The 25,845-nt window shown below is 46.1% G+C and overlaps 1 protein-coding gene across 1 annotated transcript in view; it reads right to left on the bottom strand.

The window, feature by feature from the left end:
- The window catches only part of TESMIN (testis expressed metallothionein like protein), a 1,510,092-nt gene that overhangs the window by 235,150 nt on the left and 1,249,097 nt on the right, over positions 1 to 25,845 (bottom strand). Inside the window, exons 14-15 of the mRNA XM_085644767.1 lie at positions 9,892 to 10,029; positions 1,490 to 1,599 (exon numbers count right to left, since the gene is read on the bottom strand). Of these exons, the coding sequence (XP_085500893.1) occupies positions 1,490 to 1,599; positions 9,892 to 10,029 (248 nt within the window). The remainder of the gene's footprint in view (positions 1 to 1,489; positions 1,600 to 9,891; positions 10,030 to 25,845) is intronic.

Genomic DNA, 25,845 nt, shown 5'->3' with positions numbered 1-25,845 from the left:
GAGCAGTGAGGCCTGGGTGTGCATCGGCAGGCATGCTCCGATGGGCGACGGGAGGGGCTAGGGTGCCTCTGCCTGGGTGTCCATGGGCGGGCATGCTCCGATGGGCGGCGGGAGGGGCTGGGTGCCTCTGCCTCGGTGTGCATGGGCGGGCAGGCGATGTTGTCTTGTGCATTTGTGTGTACTGTGCCAATCATGTATCTGGACTCTGTTTCAGATGACAGCTCTGTCTCAGATATGTGACCTGGTGTACTGCCATACCGGCAAGTGGTTGGAGACACACCGGTGGCATCAGGTGAGCAGTGTGGCTTGGGTGCGCAGGGGCGGCACTCTCTCTCTCTCTCTCTTCCTCTTCTTCTTCTCTCTCTCACCCTCTCTATTTTCTCTCTCTCTCTCTCTCTCTCTCGCCCCACCTCTTCTTTTCTCTCTCTCTCTACCCCTCTCTTCTTCTCTCTCTCTCTCTCCCCTCTTCTTCTCTATCTCTCTCTTTCTCCCCCTCTCTTCTTCTCTCTCTATCCCCCTCTTTTCTTCTCTCTCTCTCTCTCTCTCTCTCTCCCTCTCTTCCTCTCTCTCTCCTTCGCTCTCTCTGACCTTTGATGTGCGCAGGACACACCTTCTCATCATGATTTTTGTCTTGGAGGCTGTGACCTACGGATTGTCCGGAGGGGAGCCGCTATGTGTCTTCATTTCATTTCAGTATTCATGTTAATAAAGTTTAATTTGTTGCTTCGAAAGTGAATGTGTGATGCTTCTTTTTGTAACGACACATGCATGTCACCAAATGTGATTGTGCGACATCAAGCGGATTATTTGGGTGTAGCTGATGTGGCATGTCTTTTGTCGAAGCGGTGCTGGGGAGGGGGGGTCCTGGGGGTGGTGGTGGCAGGTGTTGTTGCCCTTTCGGCACTCCGGGCTGCATGTTCAGTTGCCCGGGTGCATCTGTTGCCCTTCTGATGTGGCTGTGGGCTGTGCTCCCTTTTGTGGTGCAGGCAGTGGTCCGACTTTACACCAGGTCAGAGCAGGTGTTATTTTTCTGCTGCTAACGCGCCTTATCACCTGTTTTGTGTTTTTATCGCAGTTCTGGTTGGTCGTTGTGAATGTTGTTGAGTGGTGTTGTCGTGGCTTATGGCACGGGAACGCCTACTCTGCATCTCATTAGCAATGGTTGCGGGGCACTTCTGTGGCGATGTTTAATGCGGCTGCTATCGCGGGTAAACTGGTGCTGTGGGCTGTTAACACCAGCTTGTGAATGGGGCGATAAATGTATCGCAACTTTGGCTGCGATAAAATGCCGTTAACTCAGTGATAGCTCCTTTTGAATATCCCCCTTAATTTCAAGACACAAATGAATTATGCAAAAACCAACTGCAAAAATGAGGATTAAAAGGAAATTCAAAGTAAGGGATTAACTTTATTAAAACATTTCGTTCGACCTAAAGCATTTGGAAACATACATGCTAAAATAAGATAAATGTTAAGATCTTGTTCATACCTTCCAGCTTCTGAGTAGTGTGGCATATTCATAAGGGATTTTCGATCTGGGCTTTCTTCGTAATTTTTACAACCGATGCATTTGCAGATTGAGGAACACATGATTTTAGCCTGACGAAGAAATTATATTTATTAAACCAAAAGTAGAAAGGTGAACACGAGGTAAAACCTTTACATATTGAAGCTGATTATTCTAAATCCAACCACCCTATCGTTCAGATAATACAGAAAATGAGGGTAGGTAGTGTAACTTGAACCATGCTGTATCTCATACAAATAGGAAGAAGATCAGCCTTTACGCTGCACATCTGCTAAAACTGGTAGTATGCTCAAGGGGAAGGGAAAGGGTTACTTAAAGGAAGAGTGGGGGGATTGGGAAAGGAAGCGAGAGGAAGAGACCGAAACAGATGACTAGGCCAAATGAATCCATATATTTGGTGCTCAGTCTACGCATGAAAACAAATGGAATCCACCATGCACTTGAGTACTGTGTAGTTCAGTGTCTCATATTCAGGGCTGAATTACAAATTGAAACAAATCTTAGTAAACAAATTTCATATCAGACCCATACTTCACTATGCCAGAGAGATCAGTGAACAAGTCTTTCCCTCTACAGTGGGTTAGAGGCTGTTATTCAGCTTGTTTTTTGTTTTTAACAAATCACCAAACAAAGTGCCTAATACCATAATATTTGTCAAATGTATTGGCTATAGCAATAGGAATTGCAGGGAATTCTGAAGGGTAAATTATAAAATAATGCAATACTTAAGAATGTGTTCGAGTACCCAAGAGCAACATATCTTCAAATAAATCAAGTATATGCCTAGAAGGGAACACTGTGCCAGATTTAAGAAAACTTGTTTGCACAGCAAGTGTGTGAGTACTTAGCTAATACTGTGAGGCAACAATAGTCATACACTCATACAGAATCCTCTGTTAGGAATAGTTTTAAAACTCTGTCACAGGCGATAATACTCATCATTCTATGATATTTTCCGGGATGGGTCATGGTAGCACATGTACCCACATTTTTCTTTAGAAACAAGTAACGGGCAGTGTACCCACCTTTAGTTTTAATGCGCGATGGGCTGTGTACCCATCTTTTGTTTTAATGCGCAATGGGCAGTGTACCCATCTTTAGTTTTAAGGCGCAATGGGCAGTGTACCCATCTTTTGTTTTAATGCGCAATGGGCAGTGTACCCATACTTTATTTAAAAATGTGTAATGGGCAGTGTACCCATCTTTAGTTTTAATGCGCAATGGGCAGTGTACCCATCTTTAGTTTCAATGCGCAATGGACAGTGTATCCATACTTTATTTTGAAATCAATAAGGGGCAGTGTACCCATCTTTAGTTTTTACGCACAAGGGCACTGCACCATACACATGTGGGCAGTGAAACCTATATGTTCAATATTTTGTGACGCTTTCTCTATCGCCTTGCACCTTTCTCTTACATCAATTTTTCTGCTTTCTCTTACTTCTATATCACACTTTTAATTCCTTTATTTTCTGTTTCTCTTCTCTCTTTACTTTTATGATGCTATAATCGAGTGTTTAACACGCAGGTTTTACATGCAACGTTTTACATGCAATGTTTGAATTATTTCTATTAATTGTTTTTCCCAAGGGAAGGGGATGTGCTATATCTTGAAGCTTTTCACACTGTTTCACCCTCCTTTCATTCTAGTCACTTTCTACTACTTATTCACATCTTTCTAACCTGTCACTAGACTTTCATTCTTCCTCTGATATTTATTGTGCGCAACGATGCAAGTACCATCATTCATACTTTCATGCTGCAAGGTTGCAAATTATTGTTTTTTATTGTTGTCCAAAGAAAGGGGATGTGTTGTATCTCAATTCCTCAAGTGCATCTTCTCCTTAGCTGCTCAGCCAAGTTAAATGTGATGTCTGCGTGGAATGTTGGAATGCTTGATGAGAGAGAGACTGGAATGTTGGTGTGCCTGCTTTTGTGGTGAGAGTGGCAGTTGGAGAGAGTGGGCTGAGCGGCAAAGATGCTGCTCCTGGTGGGTCCTGTAACATACTTCTACTAAACCAACCAATAAACCTTCTACTTCTGTTATACTTCCTGGCTACCTCTGGTCATCATTGGATCCAACAAACATTAACATTGCAACAAACATCCCTTTGGCTTCCAGCCCATTGGTGCCTGAATGTCCATTCCAGCATTAAATCAAAGGCTACTGTGTGTACCCAGATCAGCGTGGCTAGTCCAAGAGTCTTATGAGGTTAATTTGTAGATCTATATATTCAGACATTTATCATGGAACAAAAGGACAAGCTCTTTGAACTTAAGAGCAAGATTTACATTTCAATCAATCAATACGCTTTATTATCGGTTAAAAACCATAAAAGCAGAACATACAAAAGAATACAAAGTTTCCTAAGCACACCAGACATAAATTCATAAATAGATAAAACACACGTAATATAATTAAAATGATTAAAAGAACCAAATCGCCCGATGGGCTACAAACATGGGCTACACGGAAAGATCAATCCAGAAAGGATAGGCCTATGGGGTCACAGATAGCACGTCCAGCGTTCAACATAGCCCATAGGAATCTCGAGATCGCAAAGACAATTAGGGGGGTGGTGTCGTATTTAAATAGTCTAAAAGCCTCCCTATAGTCTCTGAGGCCCAACACTTTGCAAAGAGGGATAATCCACTTAGTTCTGCTCCTAGAATAATGCGGGCAAAAAAGCAATACATGTAGATCCGTTTCATCACACCTTTGACAACCAACACAAAGACTAGAGACCGCAGGGGTGGCAGACCAATTGGTAATCACAGCCCGAAAGGGGAGTGTCCTATGTCTCAGTTGGACATACAACTTCTTAGCCAATGCAGGTTGGATGTCGTCCAGACATTTCTCAAAGTGATAATGATCCATGGCCTCCAAGAACCTTTCAGAGAGCGTGCCCAACGATGGATTACTAAGAGCAAGTGCCAAACGGTGATTATTGAGTAGGGTGGCCAGATCTCTCTTAGAGAGGGAGTGGCATGTCAACTCAGGGGCATCCCATAGGTCAACCCTGCCCAAGCTTTTACATTTTTACATTTTACATTTTAACATTTCGGGCCTCATGTAGGAAGCCAAATACCGGTCGGTAACGGCCGATTTTCGGTAATTATACCGTTACCGACCGGTATTTTGGCTTTTGGTATGTAGGGGGATCATTTTTGTATTCGGTAATTTACCGAATCGGTAAAATTACCGAATCGGTAATTTTACCGATTCGGTAAATTCCGAATACAAAAATGATATGTAGGGGGAGTGTGTGTGTGTTTTTAGGAGTCGGTATTTACCACCAACTAATAGTTGGTGGTAAATAATGAATGTATGTGTTTACGCATTTTAAAGCGCTTAGACGTGTGCAATGTGGCAGACATACATGCCCTTAGGGCATGTATGTGTGCCACATGTGCACACATGGCCGAATCAGGGGTGCAACAGGGTGTCAATGTGACACCCTGCCACCCTTGCATGTTTTCCCCCCATTACCGAATCGGTATTTACCGATTCGGTAATGAGGCATACCTTCCCATCAATGGGAAGGTATGCCTCATTACCGAATCGGTAAATACCGATTCGGTAATTACCGAATATTACCGATTCGGTAATATTTACCGACGGATTACCTACATACAAGTTACCACTTCTTAAATACCGATTCGGTAACGTTCGGTATTTAAGAAGTGGTAACTTGTATGCTACCTACATGAGGCCCTTCATGTTTCATGATATATTAGAAGGAGAGTGCCATGTGAGGAAATATATGACTTTTTATAAATGTGCACGCATGAGCACACACACACACACACACACACACACACACAAGCACATACATATAAATTGAAAACAAAATGTATTATTATTATTAAGGCTATACACACGCACAAATATATAAATTGAAAACAAATGTATTATTAAGGCTTTTTAATTACAAGCAAACCTAGAAACAGCATTGGCGAAGTCAGCTGAAGCCTCCCAATTTCACAAATGTAAAGGTATCCTGACCAAGGCACACAACTGTACTTTCAAAGCGCATGATGTCCCACGAGAATTGGGGACAGAGGAGGATTTATTTTGTAAGGTTATGACTCTACGTGTGGACACCTGCCAAACTGTGCAAATCCATCGCTATCCCTCCAAGCTCCTGGCAGTGGCGGAAATGGTTTGTTGAAGCATCAGATAACAAGAAAATAAGCAAAGCCATAGAATTCAGAAGAGATATGACAAGTCGGTTACCATGTCACCTAGGAATATTGTTAAATGAACAATAGCTTGTACAGTAAAGAGACATCTTTTTGTGGTCATCACAGAAATATTTCCATACAATACTATAAGGAGTGGACTTTCGGTCATGACTGACTGTATGGCTTCCTTGTGTATCACAGTTCCCTGCTCTTTACTCGATGACTTTAATCTATATTATTGTTTTCCTTCCATTAAAACATTAATGCTTTACCTTCACTTTTGTTTGGCCAAGTTGTAATGTTTCACCGATGACATTATGGAACTCTGTTTTTTCATGTTTCAATTCTCATTTAGCTGCCATACTTCCCCCTTTACTCTGTGTGCATTCAGAGTGCACTCATGTTATTTCCATCCCTCCACAAATCTCCTCCACCTGTCTCTCTCCTCTGACCCTCCAAGTAATGCATGTGCTCTCTCTAGCTCGCTACGTTGTTTGTGTTGTCTCTGCCCTCCCCCGCCTCGAGGAAGACCTTGAGCACACTGTGGGTCTCCCAGCAGATGAACCCAGAGATGTGGTTGACTCCTCCATGGCACACTAGGCATCATATGGTGAGCTTGGTGATACCTGCAATGTTCTCCTACAGTACTTTCCTGCACTTCTTAGTGCCTCGTTTCACCAGTCTTTTTTTCCTCATCCACCTCTCTTCCATCTGTCTAGCCACCTCTATACTGCCCCATGCTGATCGCCGATGTTGGCTTGGCCAATTCCAGATGCTTTTAAAACGTGAAAGCACTGGCAAAGCCATTATCACTGATCAGAGATCTTTTTCTGTGTCTGTAGAGATAGCCCTTTGAGATGTTTTCCAGGAGGTCTGATACAGCAGTACAAATGAAGAAAAATCAGCAATATCTCTTTAAGACTATAGAACAAGATTATTTCTTCTACCATAATTGCATGGAACTCTCTTTTTCTAGTGGCAAAAATATAAGAAATTGATCCATTGTGCCAAATGAACCAGGATGATAAGGTCGTAAATGAGCAGTCAAACTAGAGGCCTTTAAAAGGTAATTGAGGATTTCTCTATCCTTTTACCATAAGTGTCCATTGCTTGCTTTGTCTTTCTGAAGCAGCTGAAGCAGTAGAACTAAGGACATTGTACTGGTTGAAGTAATCTTGAAAATTCTGTAAGTCTGCATTTCTTCTCTAGATACCTCTTCATAGGTCTAGCTGAGAAAGAAATTAGAAATATATCAATGATCTGCTCAGTGAGATCAGGAACCGGATGAATCATGGGTTTGGCTTACTTCCATGTTACGTTTTCTTGCAGTTATGATGAAAACTTCAAGTTAGGTGGCTATGTCTTCGATGGGAGGAACTTGCAATTCCCCACCCAACTTTCCTTGCACAATTTATACTTAAAGAACACAAATCAAAACCACCAGGGAGCAGGGGGTTGAGAGGCCAATCTCAAGCTCTTTCTAGATCTCCAAATGATGTCACTCACAGTCTATCAAATTACCCCGGGGTTCTTCTACTAATATATTTTGCTCTTGACTTCCACACGCCAATTGATGTTTAATGTTCAGGATTTCAATGGCTTCCATACACCAATACATGTTTTGTCAATGAGCAGCTGACCATTGAAGTGGGCAACGTGAAATTACAGTACATTCCATGTGACAATTTAGGGTAGTGTGGCTGTATAATCCCTGGCTGCTTCCTTGTCTTGTCCTTGCACCAATACATGTCTGCCAAACAGAATTTCATTGGGGTTATTGTAGAGCAGCCTTTCAAATGTTTTGCCGGAAGAATTGAGAGTTCCAATTCCCCCTCAATCGTTGGCTATTTTAGTGGGCAGGTCAGGAGGGGTGCCAATGAGAATATGCAGTTTAGACATTACCCACTTCCAAAAGGGACTTATATTGAGGCGCAGGCAAAGTATATGGAAAATGTAACCTTCAAGTCCAGTAGAAGTAGGGTATTTGCCTCACCATTGCATCTAAATACTAGTATAAGGCATTCTGTGCAATATTTTCAATTATTCTAATCTCTGCACCCCACTCTAATACTCCTTTTAATCGGATGCAGAATGGCCTCAATCCATTCCTAGTCTTTAAGCAGTTAGTGGAGTCTGCCAATTAATAATGTATGATATAAAGACGTTGGACAAAACAAGGAATGGGATGGCAGCCAGAGTTGGGGTTTGAAATTGCTTATAAATGTGAAGTAACAGAAATTTCAATTTGTTATTGAAAAATATTGGTAAGAGAAAGCAAGCCTGAAGAATTAGTATCAGATGTTGTATGGCGTGTTCTAAAAGAAACAGGAGTCTATGGTGATTTTTTCCTTATAGAATTGCACGGAAATATCACTCATGCTATCAGCGTATAGCACAGCATACAGCACGTGTTTTCTTGGATGGATATTCCTCCCTTGGATGCTCATCCCTAAGACTTTAGTGAGGTAGTTAGAAGACCTGGTCAATGTACAACTTTTATGATAATATTGCTTGGGCATAGGAACACGTCCCTCTTTGTGATAAGAAAAGGTGGATGAGGTAAAGAAGGATTTAGATCTGGAACTGCAAATCGTTTGTGATTGTTACAAATTGTAATATATATGCACTGCTTCTGAAGTGCCTGAGGAGGCATCAAAATGGACAGTCACTATGGAGTGATTGACAGGCACCTGTATCACAACAACATCCTGAAGTATCCTCAATTCAGGATATTGAGCTAGTGTTCTAAATCTTCTTACAGCTCTTAAAGCAATTTGGCACTGGGGAGCGTGGCTTTGATGTTGCTCCAAGAAGAAAAAAACGTGTAAGCTATGCTGAGGATCTCAATACTGAGAAAATCAGTAATACCTAAGATGGCCTCTATCCCACCCCAAAATATTATGATCCCCTTAATTGTGAAAAGTGCTTGGGATGCGGGCGAGGAGGCACTACATGGAGAGCTTTACTCAAGCACCCCACTTGGCTGTTCCTACACAGTGTCTGATAATGTAGACTGGAGCCTTGAATTGACATAGAAGCTTGTTAACCTTTCCTGGAAAAGCAGGCATGTTTGCAGGGTCAGGGGACTCAGGGTTCTAGTTCTAGGGTAGAAGGTTTCAGAAGATCTCCGCAAGGGAAAATGGCATTGCAAACAGGAGATAAGTTGTGGAGCTGGAGGTTTGGAGTGTATACTGCCTCACAGGACTTCCCTTACTTTCTCCTGTTAGAGGACTCAGTTGTGGTCTTGAGGTGGCTACCAAGTCTTCTGCAGTAAATCACTGAAGGGGATATGCTAGCCATGGAGACACAATTTGCAGAGAAAAGCTGCAGTGGGGTGTGACCTAAGTCACTTTCTGCAATCAAAAGCAATACTGCTGCAGGTCTTCATTGACATTTGGAAATGGAGGATCGTGCCTAGATTAAGAAAATGTTTCAACTGTCATGAGATTGCTCAGTAGCAAATTCACTTATGCACATATCAATGTGTTACCTGCAAGTCACAGGTAACATTGGTTCCATTCGAACAGAGATATACCTCTACTAATAATGAAGTAGGAATGCCTCATATTAGAAATTAACTGTTTCTAATTATAATAGATCTGTGCATTCATGAATCTGCTACAGAGATATATCTGTTACCAGCATGTCACAGGTAACCTTAGTTCCATTCCAAGTGAGCTATCCATCCCCTAATAGTGCAGTAAGAATATCTTACATGAGAAACCCTACTGTTAAAAATAAACAGATTAGAAAATATACACCTCAAATGCACAACTGCCACAAAGATGACAACTTTTAAATCTATTCCACCAAATACCCGCCCCTACTCCAAAACCAACTGACACTTGTATCTGTCTATCTATCATACTTACAGGATCCTTTGTTTTAAACCTGCTACTAGTCAAACTTCAAAGGATATGCAGAAAATAAACCTTTTATAAATTCTAAATTTAATATTTTTTTATAAAGTTTGATAATCTTTGAAAAATCTAAATATCGCAATAATCTGAGTGTTTTACAAACAAATTTGTCCTAGTCTACCGCGACATACATTTCAGAATTGCAAGAGTCACAAGAGTGTTATGGGGTATCACAAGAAATTAATCATCAAGAATGCTTGCACTGCAATTGATTGGTATATATTGGTCAAATGTGTTTAAAAAAATGGCATTACTAACCTCATAGCACTCACAATAATTTTTAAGGCAGCCAGACCGCTTGCAATTGCAGCCTTTATTATGTCGTGGTTTAATATCTCCCAATTTCCCCTTCCCAATTTTAGGCTGGAAAGCTTCTGGATTTCTATCAAGGCAGGCCTGGAATTAATAACAACAAACATCGATTAATTTAAAGATTTGTCTGCACATTCACCAAGTAATGTTATACCAGGCGTGCAGGCAGGTAGAAGTACAAATGTGTATGTCAGTTAACAGACGTTGGAAGGACACTAACTGCTATTAATTCCCTGCCTGACAATTGTGGGCCTATCTATGGTGCATAACAAGAGGACAGGTAATTAAAATCTGTCAACCCCAACAATATTTGGATAATAAGGCTGCTAGCATCCACAATCCTAATCGCACTCAACATAGGCCCACTGCATCTGTGTGCTTGGTGCACCTGCTACTAATTCTATCATTTAAGAAAACAGCAGAAGTTAGGTCCTGCATTGTAAGCATTCAGATTGCTTCAGCCAATATGCGAAATCCAAGCATAGTTCTAACTAACTATGCAGATCCTAAAAGCTATAACACAAGAATAACAGGAAACATCTATGCATATAAGTCCACATTTTACATCTTTCACAGAGCAAATAAAACAATTTGCACAACTAACACAGCCACAGCCCATTCTAATGGGCAGAACGTCCACGCCCCATCACATTTTGCACAGAAAAAGTGTGTATGTCACGCTGAGGAAAGACCAGCCCAACAGATTTTATTTTCAGGTCAGACAGCCAAGAGCCAGACATGCGTTAAATACGCAGGCTCCTGGCTACCTGAGCTGAACTTTGCCAGAATGAAGATGTCACAGCTCCTGTGTGTGTGACTTCTTCAGCCTGGAAAAGCACCTGAGGCCCTCTCCCTGGTGACGAGGGGGAGCGTCACTGCCTCGGACCTGTGTGCTTCAGTTCAAAGCCCTAAAGTGCCCAAAGCTGAGTGTCAATCACTGAAACCTCATCACAGATTGTATAGGGGTCAGCAACTCTCACTGACCCACATCCCACTCTGTGAAGAGAAGGCACTGCTGCTTCCCCTGATTGGCTTCCTGTTTATTGCAGTTAGCTTTGTCAGGATTTATGTGCTGTACACGTTCATGCAAAACTAGCTAGTACATGTGCGATACCTGGATATGCTATTGTTTATATTGGGTGTTGGGCTGGTCTTTCCTCAGCGTGACATACACACTTTTTCTGTGCAAAATGTGACCGTGTTAGCGTTTTTTCCTTCCTGTTTGCCCGCCTATCTCGCCGCCCTCCGTCTTCCCTCCCCGCTCCCCGCTTCCCGCCACCACCGCTGACCCCGCCCCGACCCCGCCCCTTTTTTCCTTCTGTTCCCTCCCCGCTCCCGCCTCCCAGCTGCTCCGCCCACCCGCGCACTTGGCCTTATATGGCGACCGTGCGACGCAGGTGAGTGTGACCCACTTGTGGGACACCCCCGCGCCGCACGGCCACCAGCTGCTGCGTGTGCCCCATTGCCCGCCCTCTGCCTCGCTGCCTGCGTCGCTGCCGGCTGCCGGCTGACTCTGCTGTTGTTTGTTTTGATTTTTGTTTTGTTTTGACCGTCATTTGTGCCTGTATATTTTTATTTTCTGTGACCGTGTTAGCGTTTTTTCCTTCCTGTTTGCCCGCCTATCTCGCCGCCCTCCGTCTTCCCTCCCCGCTCCCCGCCACCACCGCTGACCCCGCCCCTTTTTTCCTTCTGTTCCCTCCCCGCTCCCGCCTCCCAGCTGCTCCGCCCACCCGCGCACTTCGCCTTATATGGCGACCGTGCGAACGCGCAGCGGTCACGCGCAGCGGTCACGCGCAGCGGGCGCGCCGATTGTGCGCCGAAGGCGTGCCAAAGGTAAGCCCGTCTGCGCCCGTCCGCGCCTGGACCGCGCCCAGTGCCAGGACCCCTGGACCTCGAAGACCCCGGCCGACCCGCCGGACGTACTCCGCCGCCACCCTCATCGCTGTCAACACCGGCCGACTCCCAGAATGCCACCAAGCCACACCACGACGCACCCACGGACCTTTCAGCTGCCACGCCTGCAAATTCACCTGCATCCGGACCTGCCTCGCACCAGCACCCGCCAAGTCGAACACCAGCAGCACCCACCTCAAGTGCATCCTGCTCAACACCCGCTCCGTCCACAGACACGCCATCGAACTCTGGAACCTCCTAGACGCCACAGCCCCTGACGTTGCCTTCCTCACAGAGACCTGGATGAACGCCTCTTCAGCTCCCGACATCGCCATCGCCATCCCAGAGGGCTACAAGATCGTCCGGAGGGACCGCAACGCCAACCAGATGGGAGGAGGCATCACCATCATCCACAGGAACACCATCCGTCTCACGACCAGCACCGACAACACCCTGACCACCGCCGAACACCTGCATTTCCAGATCCACACCGACCCGAACACCACCCTCAGAGGCACCCTGATCTACCGACCCCCGGGACCACGCATACAATTCAGCGAGGACATCGCCGACTTCGTCAGCCCGCATGCCCTCCCCTCCGCCGACTACATCCTCCTGGGGGACCTCAACTTCCACCTGGAGAACAACAACGACCGCAACACCAGCACCCTGCTCGACAACCTCGCCAATCTTGGACTCAAGCAGCTGGTGTCCACCCCCACCCACCTCGCCGGACACACACTCGACGCAGTCTTCTCTTCCAGCACAGACATCGACTTCAGCCACGCCACAGAGCTTCAATGGACGGACCACAGCTGCGTCCACTTCACCTTCAAGAGAACGACGACCCACCACCACCAGCAACAGGTTGCCCGAAGAAGCTGGAACAAGGTCACTGCCGACCAGCTCGCCACCTCCCTGAGCCAGCACCCTCCTGCCAGCTCAGCGAACCCCAGCCAGGCCGCCGACAACCTCACGAAGTGGATCAGCAACTGCGCGGACGAACTCGCCCCGCTGAGGACCCCGCCCAGCAGACCCGGCAGCAAGAAAGCCCCGTGGTTCACCGACGAACTCAAGAGCTCCAAGAAGAACTGCCAAGCCCTCGAGAAAGTCTGGAGAAGGGATCCTACACCGGACAACAGGACCACCCTCAAGCTGGCCACCCGGAAGCACCACCAGCTGATCCGCGCCGCCAAGAAAACTGCGTTCAAGGACCGGCTGGACAACAACGCACACAACTGCAAGGAACTCTTCAACATCGTGAAAGAGCTATCCAACCCCAGCGCAGGAAACAACGACATCACCCCATCGCAAGACCTCTGCAACTCCCTCGCTTCATACTTCCACAACAAGATCGCGGACATACACAACAGCTTCAAAAACCAACCAACGCACACCAAGACCGAACAACCACCCCCCACCACCACCCTCCACGCCTGGACCCCGATCAGCACCGAAGACACCATCCGCACGATGAACTCCATCCACTCCGGATCACCGACCGACCCCTGCCCTCACCACGTCTTCAACAAGGCTGGCGCTGTCATCGCACCCCACCTGCGAGACATCATCAACACATCCTTCGACACCGCCACCTTCCCTGAGAGCTGGAAGCACGCCGAACTCAGCGCTCTACTCAAGAAACCCACAGCGGACCCCACCGAACTCAAGAATTACCGCCCCATCTCGCTCCTCCCGTTTCCTGCCAAAGTCATCGAGAAGACCGTCAACAAGCAGATGGCCGCCTTCCTCGAGACGAATGGATCCCTCGACCCCTCACAGTCCGGCTTCCGAGCCAATCACAGCACCGAGACCGCCCTCATCGCCGCCACCGATGACATCCGAGCCCTGATGGACAACGGAGAAACAGCGGCCCTCATCCCCCTAGACCTCTCCGCGGCATTCGACACTGTCTGCCACCGCACCCTACTACAGCGCCTCAGCAACGTCGGAATCCAGGACAAGGCGCTGGAATGGATCATCTCCTTCCTCGACGGAAGAACACAGAGAGTCCGTCTACCACCGTACAAGTCAGAGGCCACCGAAGTCATCTGCGGCGTCCCTCAAGGATCCTCTCTGAGCCCCACCCTCTTCAACATCTACATGAGCCCCCTCGCGGCCATCGCACGCCAACACAACCTCAACATAATCTCCTACGCCGACGACACCCAGCTGATCCTCTCCCTGACCAACGACCCCGCCGCCGCCAGAGCCAACCTGCACGAAGGGATGAAAGAGGTAGCCGAGTGGATGACGACCAGCCGCCTGAAACTGAACTCGGACAAGACGGAGGTCCTCATCCTGGGCTCCTCACCCTCCGCCTGGGACGACTCCTGGTGGCCTCCCGCCCTGGGCACCGCACCCAAACCGACAGACCATGCACGCAACCTGGGCTTCATCCTGGACTCCTCCCTCTCCATGACCAGGCAAGTCAACAACGTCTCCTCGGCGTGCTTCAACATCCTACGCATGCTACGGAAGATCTTCTGGTGGATCCCCACCGAGACCAGGAAGACCGTCACCCAGGCCCTCGTCACTAGCCGACTGGACTACGGCAACGCCCTCTACGCCGGTACCACCGCCAAGCTCCAGAAGAGACTCCAGCGGATCCAGAACGCCTCAGCCAGACTCATCCTCGACATCCCACGAACCAGCCACATCTCCGGACATCTGAGAGACCTTCACTGGCTCCCCGTCAACAAAAGAATCACCTTCCGCCTCCTCACCCACGCACACAAAGCCCTACACGACCAAGGCCCGAGCTACCTCAACAGCCGAATCAACTTCTACGCTCCCAAACGCCACCTCCGATCAGCCAACCACGCCCTCGCCGCCGTCCCCCGCATCCGAAGAGCGACTACAGGAGGAAGGTCCTTCTCCTACCTGGCCGCCAAGACCTGGAACTCCCTCCCGACCGACCTGCGCCTGACCCAAGACCACCTCTCCTTCAGGAAGAAGCTGAAGACCTGGCTGTTCGAGCAGTAGCGGCACCCCCCCACCCCCAGCGCCTTGAGACCCTACGGGTATGTAGTGCGCTCTATAAATGTCATTGATTGATTGATTGATTGATATTAACATAATTTAATTTAAAATGTGTTATTTTAAATGAGGTGCGGTGGATTAGTTACAGCACATTTAGCACAGCACTAAGGTCAGCCAATAAGGGATGTCAGCAGTGCCAACCCTCCTTGGACCTCAGAGGCTGAGCTGCGCAAGTAAGGGTGATTTAAAAAAACAATGTTTTGTGCGTGCATGAATATTTGAGAGTTATTTGCTGTGAATGGGTGTGTGTGTGGATGTGTGAATGCATGGGTGTGAGTCAGTGCTTATTTGTGCATTTGTGTCCCGTCTGCCCCCCTACTAAAAGTACCAGTCACCACTGATTGTACATTGTGAAATACAAACTTCCGTATAAGAGAGCCATGAACTACCAGCAACAACAAACAACATGATTCATAGTAATTTGAGTCCTAATTCTGCCCTGTACAACTGGTAGGGCAGAAACTGCCTTGTCAAAAAGATGTCACTAAAAGATCTAAAAAGGAGAACTCTGGATGCATGCCCCCCTCAGTGTGCTAGGTCTCACTTGCTACCTCATTGGGCCCCACGCGTGGGTTCTTATACTCCAGGGGTTTAAACACCCTGTAAAGTGACGATAGGAAAACAACCTGTGCAGGTGGGACGGTCAGGTGGGCATCATGAAGTAATGAGTGCAAAGACTTAGTATAGAGGAATGACCACTAAGGTCGCTTATCATTACTCTGTTGTACTTTCCTACTGGATTCTCAACTATTTGGGTCTAGGTTTCACAGTGTTTCATAACTACAACAAATGCAGTACCAAGAATCAAACATACCTGTTACATATGGTTTCCTAGCAACAACAGGAATTTTGCTAAGACACGTACAAAAGCCAATAGCTACAAAATGTATAAGAAATAGCCCACATGCCTATTCTACTAATTTTCATGAGGGGCTTTTTTGACAAATGTTCCCCTACGGTTTTGCAAGTAGTGGAAGTGTTCAAGCTATAAGAGTTCTCGGTGTTGCCGCTGAATATTTCATCAGTACTTTTCCACTCTTTGCCTTCTCTTGGAATATTCCTGGGCATGTGACTAATCCATGCAGTGATCCTAAATACCCTAAAATCTTTCGCTGGATGTAATCAACTCAGAGGCAGGAAGCAGTGGCCCGTGCAGGTAAGAGCGGTGGGGCCCGGTGGGGTGGGAGGGGATTTTGATGGACCATGACGAGGGAAAATTAAATAAATAATTGATTTTCTCTTGTGCAGGCAAGACCGATGGGGCCCGGTGGGGTGGAAGGGGTTTCGATGGACAATGACGAGGGAAAATTAAATAAATAATTGATTTTCCCTCGTCATCATCCGTCGAAATCCCCTTCCACTGGGCCCCACCACTCTTACCTGCACGGGCCGCGGCTGGAAGCAGGTGACGTATAAAGACACAGAATTATTTTAGAAGTGGGCATGAATATGGATGGAGATGCAAAGTGGCCAACGGTATAAATATGTGTGGTGTGAGTATGGGCTTATTTGAGGAGATTCATGTTAAATTGAATACAACTTGCTATAAAAAACATACAGCCTTAAGTAAGAGCAGGGCATCCTGTTATGATTTAATTGTTGCACACCAAGGTTCAAGTAGTCACACCTCCCATGCTTCCTGTTTATTGCAGTTAGCTTTGTCAGGATTTATGTGCTGTGTAGGCCTGGGCGGTAAATTCCGTTCCGCTTGCGGAATTTGGGTAATTTCGCGTTCCGCGGAGAACGCGGAATTGCCCAAAATTCTGCGTTCCGTTGCTTCGCAGAATGTTTTGCTTGTTCGCGTTCTCAAAATGCGTGTTACCCCCCAAGCACGCAAACAGCGATCGCGAACAGGAAAAAAACATCGCGAACAAGTAATTCCGCATGTTCGCGGAGATTTTTTACCGTTTCGCGGAGCTTTGCGTAGTGCGACTATGCAAATTCCGCCCACCCCTAGGCTGTACATGTTCATGCAAAACTAGCTAGTTCGTGTGCAATCCCTGGATATGCTTTTGTTTATATTAACATAATTTAATTTAAAATGCGTTATTTTAAATGCGGTGAAGTGGATTAGTTACAGCACATTTAGCAAAGCACTCAAAGGGGAATTCTGTAGTGTCTTGTGTATTATAGAGCGTGGGCCCCCTATGGTCCCTAATGGGTTCCACAGTCTAGTGACATACGTGATTGGGTGTGGGTAATAAAATTCATGACTCAGTTAATGGTTACACTCTAGACACTAAAGACTTGTAATATTGGGCTCCGTTTGTGGCGTGATTTATTTACATGCTACCAGGCTGAGGAGGATGCTACACCTGGCGACGAGGATGGGATACACAAAACCGGCAACCTAGAGAGTCTAGTGCTCTCCCAGAGAGTCTGTGGAGGTCCAACAAACTGCTCATGCATGAAGCGTGCACCTCAGTTGAAGTGACGGTTGGCATATGAGGAGTTAAAGCGCAACTCCAGCCAGTACAAGATCTTCGAAGACAGTGAAGACCCCAGGGAACGTTTCAGTTATCATCGGTCAGAAAATTGCTAATACAACTGAGATAAGAAGTGCGACACCACGACTTAACACAGAGCTATTAGTCATACAGTATGGTAATGCTAAAGGCAGTGGCAACCAGGTACAGAAAGCACAACAAGCGGCAACAGCCAGGTGCAAATGAATACTGCGAGTAGAAGTAGAGTAACGCAAAGGAGCGATAAAGGCGGTAAAAAAACAGGTGCAATGCAGAAGGTTGCGAGTGGTGAAGAACAAGAGCGAGAGACAAAACTGCTACCCACCATCAAAGAAGAAGATGGTGCCTCACCACCTCCTGTTAGGCATGACGGTTCAAGCACCAAGTCAGCAGGCTGATTATTGCAGCGGTGACACCGGGCCAGCAGATGCTGAAGGTCAAGTGCGGCCTGAACAGCAAATAATTCTTGCAGCAGCTGCAATAAACAGCACAAAGTATGATGCAACTGTTTTGTTTTTTTTAAATCGCCATCTTCATTTGATACCGCCTAAAAGCAGAGTCTTGGCGCCCGATGGACTACTTGGTTCGAAACCTTTGATGATTTCTTTAATGAGCTAGAAATGACTGATGACAAAAAGATCATCAAATATCTTAACAGCATAGCAGGAGAAGGATTAAAACAAGCGAAGATACCACATGTGGACAGTGTATTACCAGGACGTCAAGATAGGATTGAACAACAAATGTAATCCGATGCCGAATGTTGAGTATGAAAGGTACACCTTCAATCAGCAGAGACCGAGAGATGGTGAGACGATGGATTAATTTGTTTAAAGACCCGAAATGCTCATCAAACACTGTAATTTCAAGGAATTCAAGAACAAAGAAGCCATTCGTCTCAGAGTCATAGGTGGTTGCCTTTCCAATTCCTTCTGATGCCAAATCCTGAGAGAAATGCTCAGTCTGGAGCGTGTGCTCATGGCGGCCAGATCAGAAGAAACTGTTGACAACCAACCCGCTGACATGGAGCTGCGTTGAATGTGAAGAGCAAGAAAAAACACAAGGTAGAAGGACACAAAGTGATGTCTCCAATGAAAAATAAGTGTTGTTATCGATGAGGATTTTTCTTTCCGCATGGAGGTAAATGTCCTGCTATTGGACAGATATGTAAAGGCTGTGGGATATAGAACCATTTTGTAACTGTTCGTAAAGTGAGAGAAATAATGAGTGCGTCACGTCATAAAGACATAATGGCTGTCATTGCGTCACATCATGAAAACAAAAGGGCTGCCAGAAAGTTCCAGAAGCATTCCAGTCACACCCACCGAAGTAAACAGAAATATAATTTGAGGCAAGCAGAAACTGAAAGAGGCTGATGATCATCTCATTCTTGGTCGAGAGTTTCTTCAATGTAACTGTTGAGCAACAGTGAAGAAGATTGGTGTGCAATGTCAACGCTGACTACTGAAAGGCGTTCACATGCAGGTTTGGCTTCTTGCAAAGAACAATACAAGTCGGAAAAGGATCGACAAGTGAAATCACGAAATTAATTTGGACATTGTGCCAAAATAAAATTGAATGTTAATGGTTGTTGTATACTGTTAGTCATAAACAGTGGTCCTTCGATAAATATCATGCTAGTCGAAAAGTACCATGAACTCTGTCTCTAGTGCCCTGTCCTACACCATTGAAAAGCAAGGTATATACGTGGGCAGCCTCAAAGTCAAGGTTCAATCATGGCGACCATGAAACACAAAAAGATGAAGGCACAAGCCCCAATCCATGTACTTCAGGAAACTTCATTGAGTGCCTGTTTGCTCAGTTTCAGCACTGTTGCTGACATGGGACTAATGTCTGTGAATGTCAATACGCATCATGACAAAATGAATTAGTTTCTGTCATTGTTTCATGGAGTAGGAAAACTTAAGAGAATGAAAGTGCAGCGTCATATCAATGAGGACATTCGCCTGTTACTCAACAACATTGTCACATTGTATTTCATCTCCAAGAGGCTGTTGAAAAAGAAATTGAGACATTGCTAAGACATGTTGACGTGCGTCAAATAAACAAGGCAATCAAAAGACAATGGCACCCAGGTCCGCAGATTACCGATATGATTACCCACATTTGTATCATGCAAAGTCTTTTCACGCCTTGATCTGAAGAAAGGATATCATCAACTTGCATTGAAAGAAAATTGCACGTACATTACTACTTTTTTAACTCATGTTGGTTAGTTCAGATGCAAAAGATTGAGTTTCGGAGTGTCCTCAGCTGTCGAACATTTCTAAGATGTCATTTGTCGCATTATACATGCATGCTTTCAATTACATGGATAATATACTAGTATTTGGGCCCCACAAAAGGAACATGATATAGTCCTTACACAAGTGTGCTCTCTACTGGCTGATGCAGGCCTGATATTGAAAGCTAAAAAGTGTGTGTTTCACAAACCAAGACTAAAATTCTTTGGGCACTTCAGATGGACAAATGACTCCAGATCCAGCCAAGGTTCTGGCTTTGCCATCCAACTCCCCTCTGTGCTGTGTTCTTTTCTTGGTATGGCCAGCTATTGTTCCAGATACATCAGTGACTTTGCCACTGCGAGTGCCCAATTGAGTGAGTTAATGAAACAGAATGTTTCATTTCAGTGGTCACATGAGTGTGATCACAGTTTCAATACATTTAAGCATGCAATTGAAAATGCAACTGAAATGGCTTACTTTGATCCAAAATTGCATACAGAGATTGTTGTGGATGCCAGAGCAGTGGGTTTGGGCTTTATTCTTGCCTACCATAGTGGACATGCAAACGCACTAAGTCGTATTGTAAATCCCGATTGGTCCACGTCTTTGAGGGATGGCAGAATGATTTCAAAGCGGCTAGCCAATATTTTAGAGGATACTTTTGCATCGAGATTCAGCAGGGCAATGGGCCGGTATGAGGCACAGGCTTTGGGGTCTTTCCCCGGTTTAGGTATACCACTAACTAGAGCTTCCCCCATGGAATCAGTTACCTGCTGACAGGTTACAATATCGTTTAAAAGAGTCACCAAGTGAGGAGTCAGGTCAGGTGTCAATGTACGATAGAATTGAGCACTCAGCCCGTCCAGGCCGGGGGCTTTTTGCAGCGTGAGCTCGTCAATCGTCCTCTGAACCTCGTCCCCTGAGACGGGGTGGCTTAGTTCTTTGTTCGTAGAGGCCGAAACCTGTGGAAGTTTAAGGGATTCGAAATATCTCTCTTGGTTTTGGGCTCCCAAAGGGTCGGCAGTGTATAAGGTGTGATAAAATTTCCCAAAGGCGTTAGCTTTTCCCTCTTCGCTTAAATGGGAGACACCTGTGTCGTCCGCAATGTGTTTGATATATTCTTTCTCCTGCTTCACTCTAAGCTGTTTGCCAGTAAGGTACCTATTTTGTTCCCCCCATCATAGCCTCGGGCTTGGAGGCGCAAAATTGTTTTCTCAGCTCTGTTGGTGTATATGGCCTTTAGCTTTCCCCTCAGTGAGGTGGTTTTCCGCAATATCTGGATCAAAGGGAAATCGTTGTGTGCTTTTTCTGCTTTTTGCAGTTCCTCCTATAACAGGATTCTCTCCCTCCTCTGTTGGTTCTCAAGTGTGGTGCCAGCTCAATGCATTTGCCCCTTATGACCACCTTAAAGGCGTCCCAATTATTCGCAAAGGATGTGAGTGCTGGGTCGTTGATATGAAAGTAGTCTGTGATCGCTTTTCTCAATTCATCCCTAAGGAGTCTGTCTCTGCTTAGGAAATTAGTGAAGTACCACCTCACATGCTTCGAGCCCGGCCAGCCAGTCAAATATCGTCTCAGGGGCATGGTTCGAGAGGCAAATTGGGTGGTACCTAGCTCCGGAGACTGTGTGAAAAAGGGATTGGCTGATGAAGGTATGGTCTATTCTAGAATATGGTCTGTGGGAGAAGAAGGAGTAATCCCTTGTTGTAGGGTGTACACTCCTCCAGGAATCTAGTAGACCCATGAGCTGAAGAGACGTTCTAAGCTTCTTGTTAAACATACCTCCCACTGTTCTGTGTGTGTGCGTTGTATCTAATGCTGGGTCCAATATTAGAATAAAGTCCCCTAGTAGGATTATTTCTCCCATAGCAAACCCTTCCAGCGTTGATAAGAATGCCTCTAGGAAATCATGCTGACCGGTATTGGGAGCATAAACTGTGGCAATAGCACAAAGTCTTCCGCTTAAGTCTCCCCGTGCTATCAAGAAGAGCCCTGCCTTGTCTGTTTTAGTTGCATGAAGGGTGAAGGGACTGAGGAGTGAAAGAGAAGTGCCACCCCATTCTGCTTTGTGAGGGCTGAAGAGCAGAGAATCTGTGGATAAAGTTTGTGTTTCAAACGCAACTCGTCAGTTTTCCTTAAGTGGGTTTCCTGCAAGGCTGCTATCATAACATGGTGGTCGACCAAGAATATCCAAAGGCTAAGTCGTTTATTAGAGGAATTGAGTCCCCTAACATTCCAGGACAAACAGTTAACCGTCATTAATCAAACTGTAGCCACTCCCCCCATATAGTAGCTCACATTCCACCCTTTCTCTGAGGGAACACGTTTCCCCACACCCCTCCTCCCCCACCAACTGCGCGTAAACAGATCAGTAAGCGAGCACCATGATGCAAAACAGATTAATAAATATAAGTGAAAACTTAGATCTTTGCGACTCTCTATCCCAGAAGAGGACCACGTTCATAGCATCTCTAGGGGCTATCCCATTTCGCTCCTAGCACCCCTTTAACTAAGTCGTATAAACGCTTGACTGCTTACATATGATTATCTCCTACCTCGAGTAGAGACTTCATCCCATCCCTTCACTGCCCACCACCCTCAAGTCATTCATCTTCTGGACATTCGAACTCTGAGTCTCCGGGTATGGTCAACATCATATTAGTTTATATGTTCAAACCTCACTACTCGACCACCTGGCCCAAGTAGGTCAATGTCCTGAGTCCATTGACTCCCAGCTGGTCAACCCGTTGATTATTTGCATCTGCGTCCCTGCGTCTGCCAGGTACCACTGGTGCGCCGCTCCCCCTGGTGTTCCTCTCTCCCGATCCTTGTATCTGCTGCTTCGCTTGGGATGAAATCTTGATACCCAGCTGGTCCGCCACCTCTTCCAGGTCTGTGCAATGAAGATGCTTATTGTCGTTCGTAAAAGCTAGACGGAAAGGGTAGGTCCAGCGGTACTTTATTGGGCGCTCTCTCAGATCGGTCTAAACTGTTGCCGGCAGCCGAGGGAGGCTTAGGCAACATTTTGGAACAGTGAGCAGGTCGTGCTCTGGAATGTGATTTTGTCGCCGCCTCGTGCTTTCTGCAGGACTTGTTCTTTTACTTTGAAGGAGCTGAAGTTTGCTAATATGTACAATCACAAAAGACATGGGTTTTTGCATATATGATCTGCACATCCACGAATACAGTAAAACACACAAATGTACATATATATTTCGAATCGCATATAGAGGTGCTGTCACGGTGTCAACAATACCCACTCATCAGGGTATAAACAACCATGGGACGAGTCCCAAGGCAACGTACAAAGTCAAAATACACCTGAGCACACCCAAGTAGAGTCACTATAATCCAAAGGTTTTAGTCAGAACCTCAGCAACATGAATAGTAGTTTGGAGTGTCCTTTGTTTTCCCTTTTTTTTGTAATTGGATATAAAGAAGTTTCCCAATCAGGTCCTGTTGCAGATTATTTTATTCAACAAACAACAGCGCAGAGCAGCAGCAGCCGACGCGCGTTTCGCCCACCGGGCTTTTTCAAGGCTAATAAATCATACCAACGTCCCCTGAATTGATTAAAATCATGCGCTGTGAATCCGTCACTATCTGGATTAATTCCTGTTAGATCCGTGTCCACTTTAATGTTCTTGTCAAGTTTCTAAAAGGCAGCCTGGGACACGTAGTCATCGAGCCGCATCACATGTTGTGATTAAGGTACCCCTTCAGGTGCGGGAACCAAAATAAAGGACCTTGATAAGCCCTGAATGTCGCAGCAGTGTCCTAACAAAGACGCGTGGCAACTCGGCGTGTTTGCTAATATGTCTCTGGGTCTCCTGTTGTCTCCTGAGAGCCGTGGTCCCACTCTGTGGACCCTTTCTAGTTGCACCTCTGGACTTTCATCTCCCAGGAGCTGGAGTAGAGCCCCACCATGAACGCCTCCAGGTCGGGTCCCTCGCAGCCCTCTTCCAGGCCCCTGATATTGTCCCTTCGGGAAGCGATTTTCAAGGTCCTCACATTTGAGTACTGCAGCTCGCAGTTGGATTTGTAGGTCGGCAGATTTCTCTTCTAGGGGTTTTGCTCGGTCAGCCAGTTCTTGACATTTAGCCTCCAGGTCATAGAGACATAGCCTTCCCGATCATTAGCGGATCGGTGCAGGCATCGGTTGTGCTGCTCTTTAAACGATTTGTACTGCTAAAGAAATATGCTCTGGGGGAACAAGTGTGGGCTTTTTTTAAAATAGAAAATACGTTTTTATGCTGATATTAATCACTGAAACTGCTGCTATTCATTTTAACTAAGAATCAAGTTGTGTTGGGAGTTTTCACAAGTGTTTGAAATCTTGTTTTGTATTGCTCATTTGCACGGGATGCGGGAAGACGGGAAGGAGCTTTCTTGAATGCCCCGGGGGGACCATTAGTATTCATTGCAAGCGGGGGTAGCAGTCTAGCAGCGCGGGCCTCTATGTTCATCTCTCCTCAAAAGAGGCGGATGATGCGGCCGCGCTACGAGACATAGCCTTCCCGATTATTAGCGGATCGGTGCAGGCATCGGTTGTGCTGCTCTTTAAACGATTTGTGCTGCTAAAGAAATACGCTCTGGGGGAACAAGTGTGGGCTTTTTTAAAATAGAAAATACGTTTTTATGCTGATATTAATCACTGAAACTGCTGCTATTCATTTTAACCAAGAATCAAGTTGTGTTGGGAGTTTTCACAAGTGTTTGAAATCTTGTTTTGTATTGCTCATTTGCAGGGGAGGCGGGAAGATGGGAAGGAGCTTTCTTGAATGCCCCGGGGGGGCCATTAGTATTCATTGCAAGCGGGGGTAGCAGTCTAGCAGCGCGGGCCTCTACGTTCATCTCTCCTCAAAAGAGGCGGATGACGCGGCCGTGCAGCGGATGCCCGCAGCGGGCGCGCCTAAGGCAAGCCCGTCTGCGCCCGTCCGCGCCCGACTGGGCCCAGGGGCCAGGACCCCTGGCCGCGTAACAAGAGAAATAATATCATATACTTCTGAGCAGTTATACCAGTTAAGAGAGAGGTCACCTTATAGCTGCCTACAGAGGTTAGCCAAGGACTGCTATAAATGTCTCCAATGCGGCTTCGGTTTAGACTCCTGGCGTCCGCCCACGGGGGAGAAATGCCTGCCACTTTTAACGACTTTCAGGATGGCCCTCTTAAACTGCCGCTCACTACCTAGATATGCCATAGAGCTTTCCCTGCTCCTTAAGGAACATGATTTAGATGCCTTGTTTCTTACCGAAACCTGGCTCTCAAATGGAGCTGACTCAGTCGTAGTACAAGCCCTCCCCCCTGGATATGTGATTCAGAGACAGGATCGGGAAGGGAGCAGAGGAAGAGGCCTGGCCATTATTTTTAAAGATAAATTTAATTGTCGGATTATACCCAGCCGGATTCCAGAGTGTGAAAGTTTGCTTTTTTCACTTGGCTTCTCACCTACATGCACCTTTTCTGGAGTCCTCATTTATCGCCCACCGGGCCCGGCGGGCCTTTTTATTAGAGAGCTCCCGAATTTTTTAGCTAAAGCAGTTAGCTCCTCTTCAAACTTCTCTGTTCTGGGCGACCTCAATATTCATCTGGATTTATCCACATCTGCAGACGCTGAGGCGATCATAGACAATCTGGGTGCTTTGACACTCACTTTGAAAGTGCTCGCCCCCACCCATCAGAAAGGTCACCTCCTCGACCCACTTTTCTCCAATATTGATAGTCTTGTGGTAGGAAAGCATACCCCCCTGCCTTGGTCAGATCATTTTCTGGTTCCTTTCGGCTGGACAATCCAGGAGGGTAGCCAGCCACGGGAAAAAGGGAAAACATGGTGCCGAAACTGGTCTAAACTTTCTGTTGAAGCCTGGGCATCTATCCTTGACAATTCTAGACCGGTGCTAAGGGATAACCCTGAACGGGATAATCACATAGTCCAGCAATGGCTGGAATCATCCTTAGATACACTGATCCCGGAAAGCTGGATAACTAGGAAGAAAGAGAGGCTTTGTGTAGCATGGTATTCCCCCAAACTTAGAGAACAGAAACAATTATGTAAACACCTCGAGAGACGTTGGAGGAGGGACTTCTCAAGTTCAGAGAAAATTAAATACAAAGAAGCTACTAAAGTTTATAAAACGGAAATTAAAAGCGCCCAAGCTGAGTATTATGGAAGTAAGATTATCTCCGCATCTTACTCCCCCGGGAAATTTTTCAAATTATGAAAACCCTAATCAAACCCCCTGCACCTCCATTG

This window comes from Triturus cristatus, chromosome 3_1, assembly GCF_964204655.1.
Source record: "Triturus cristatus chromosome 3_1, aTriCri1.1, whole genome shotgun sequence".
Taxonomy (NCBI): domain Eukaryota; kingdom Metazoa; phylum Chordata; class Amphibia; order Caudata; family Salamandridae; genus Triturus; species Triturus cristatus.
Note: the sequence above shows the minus strand (reverse complement) of the source record. Positions and strands in the feature narration are given on the sequence as shown.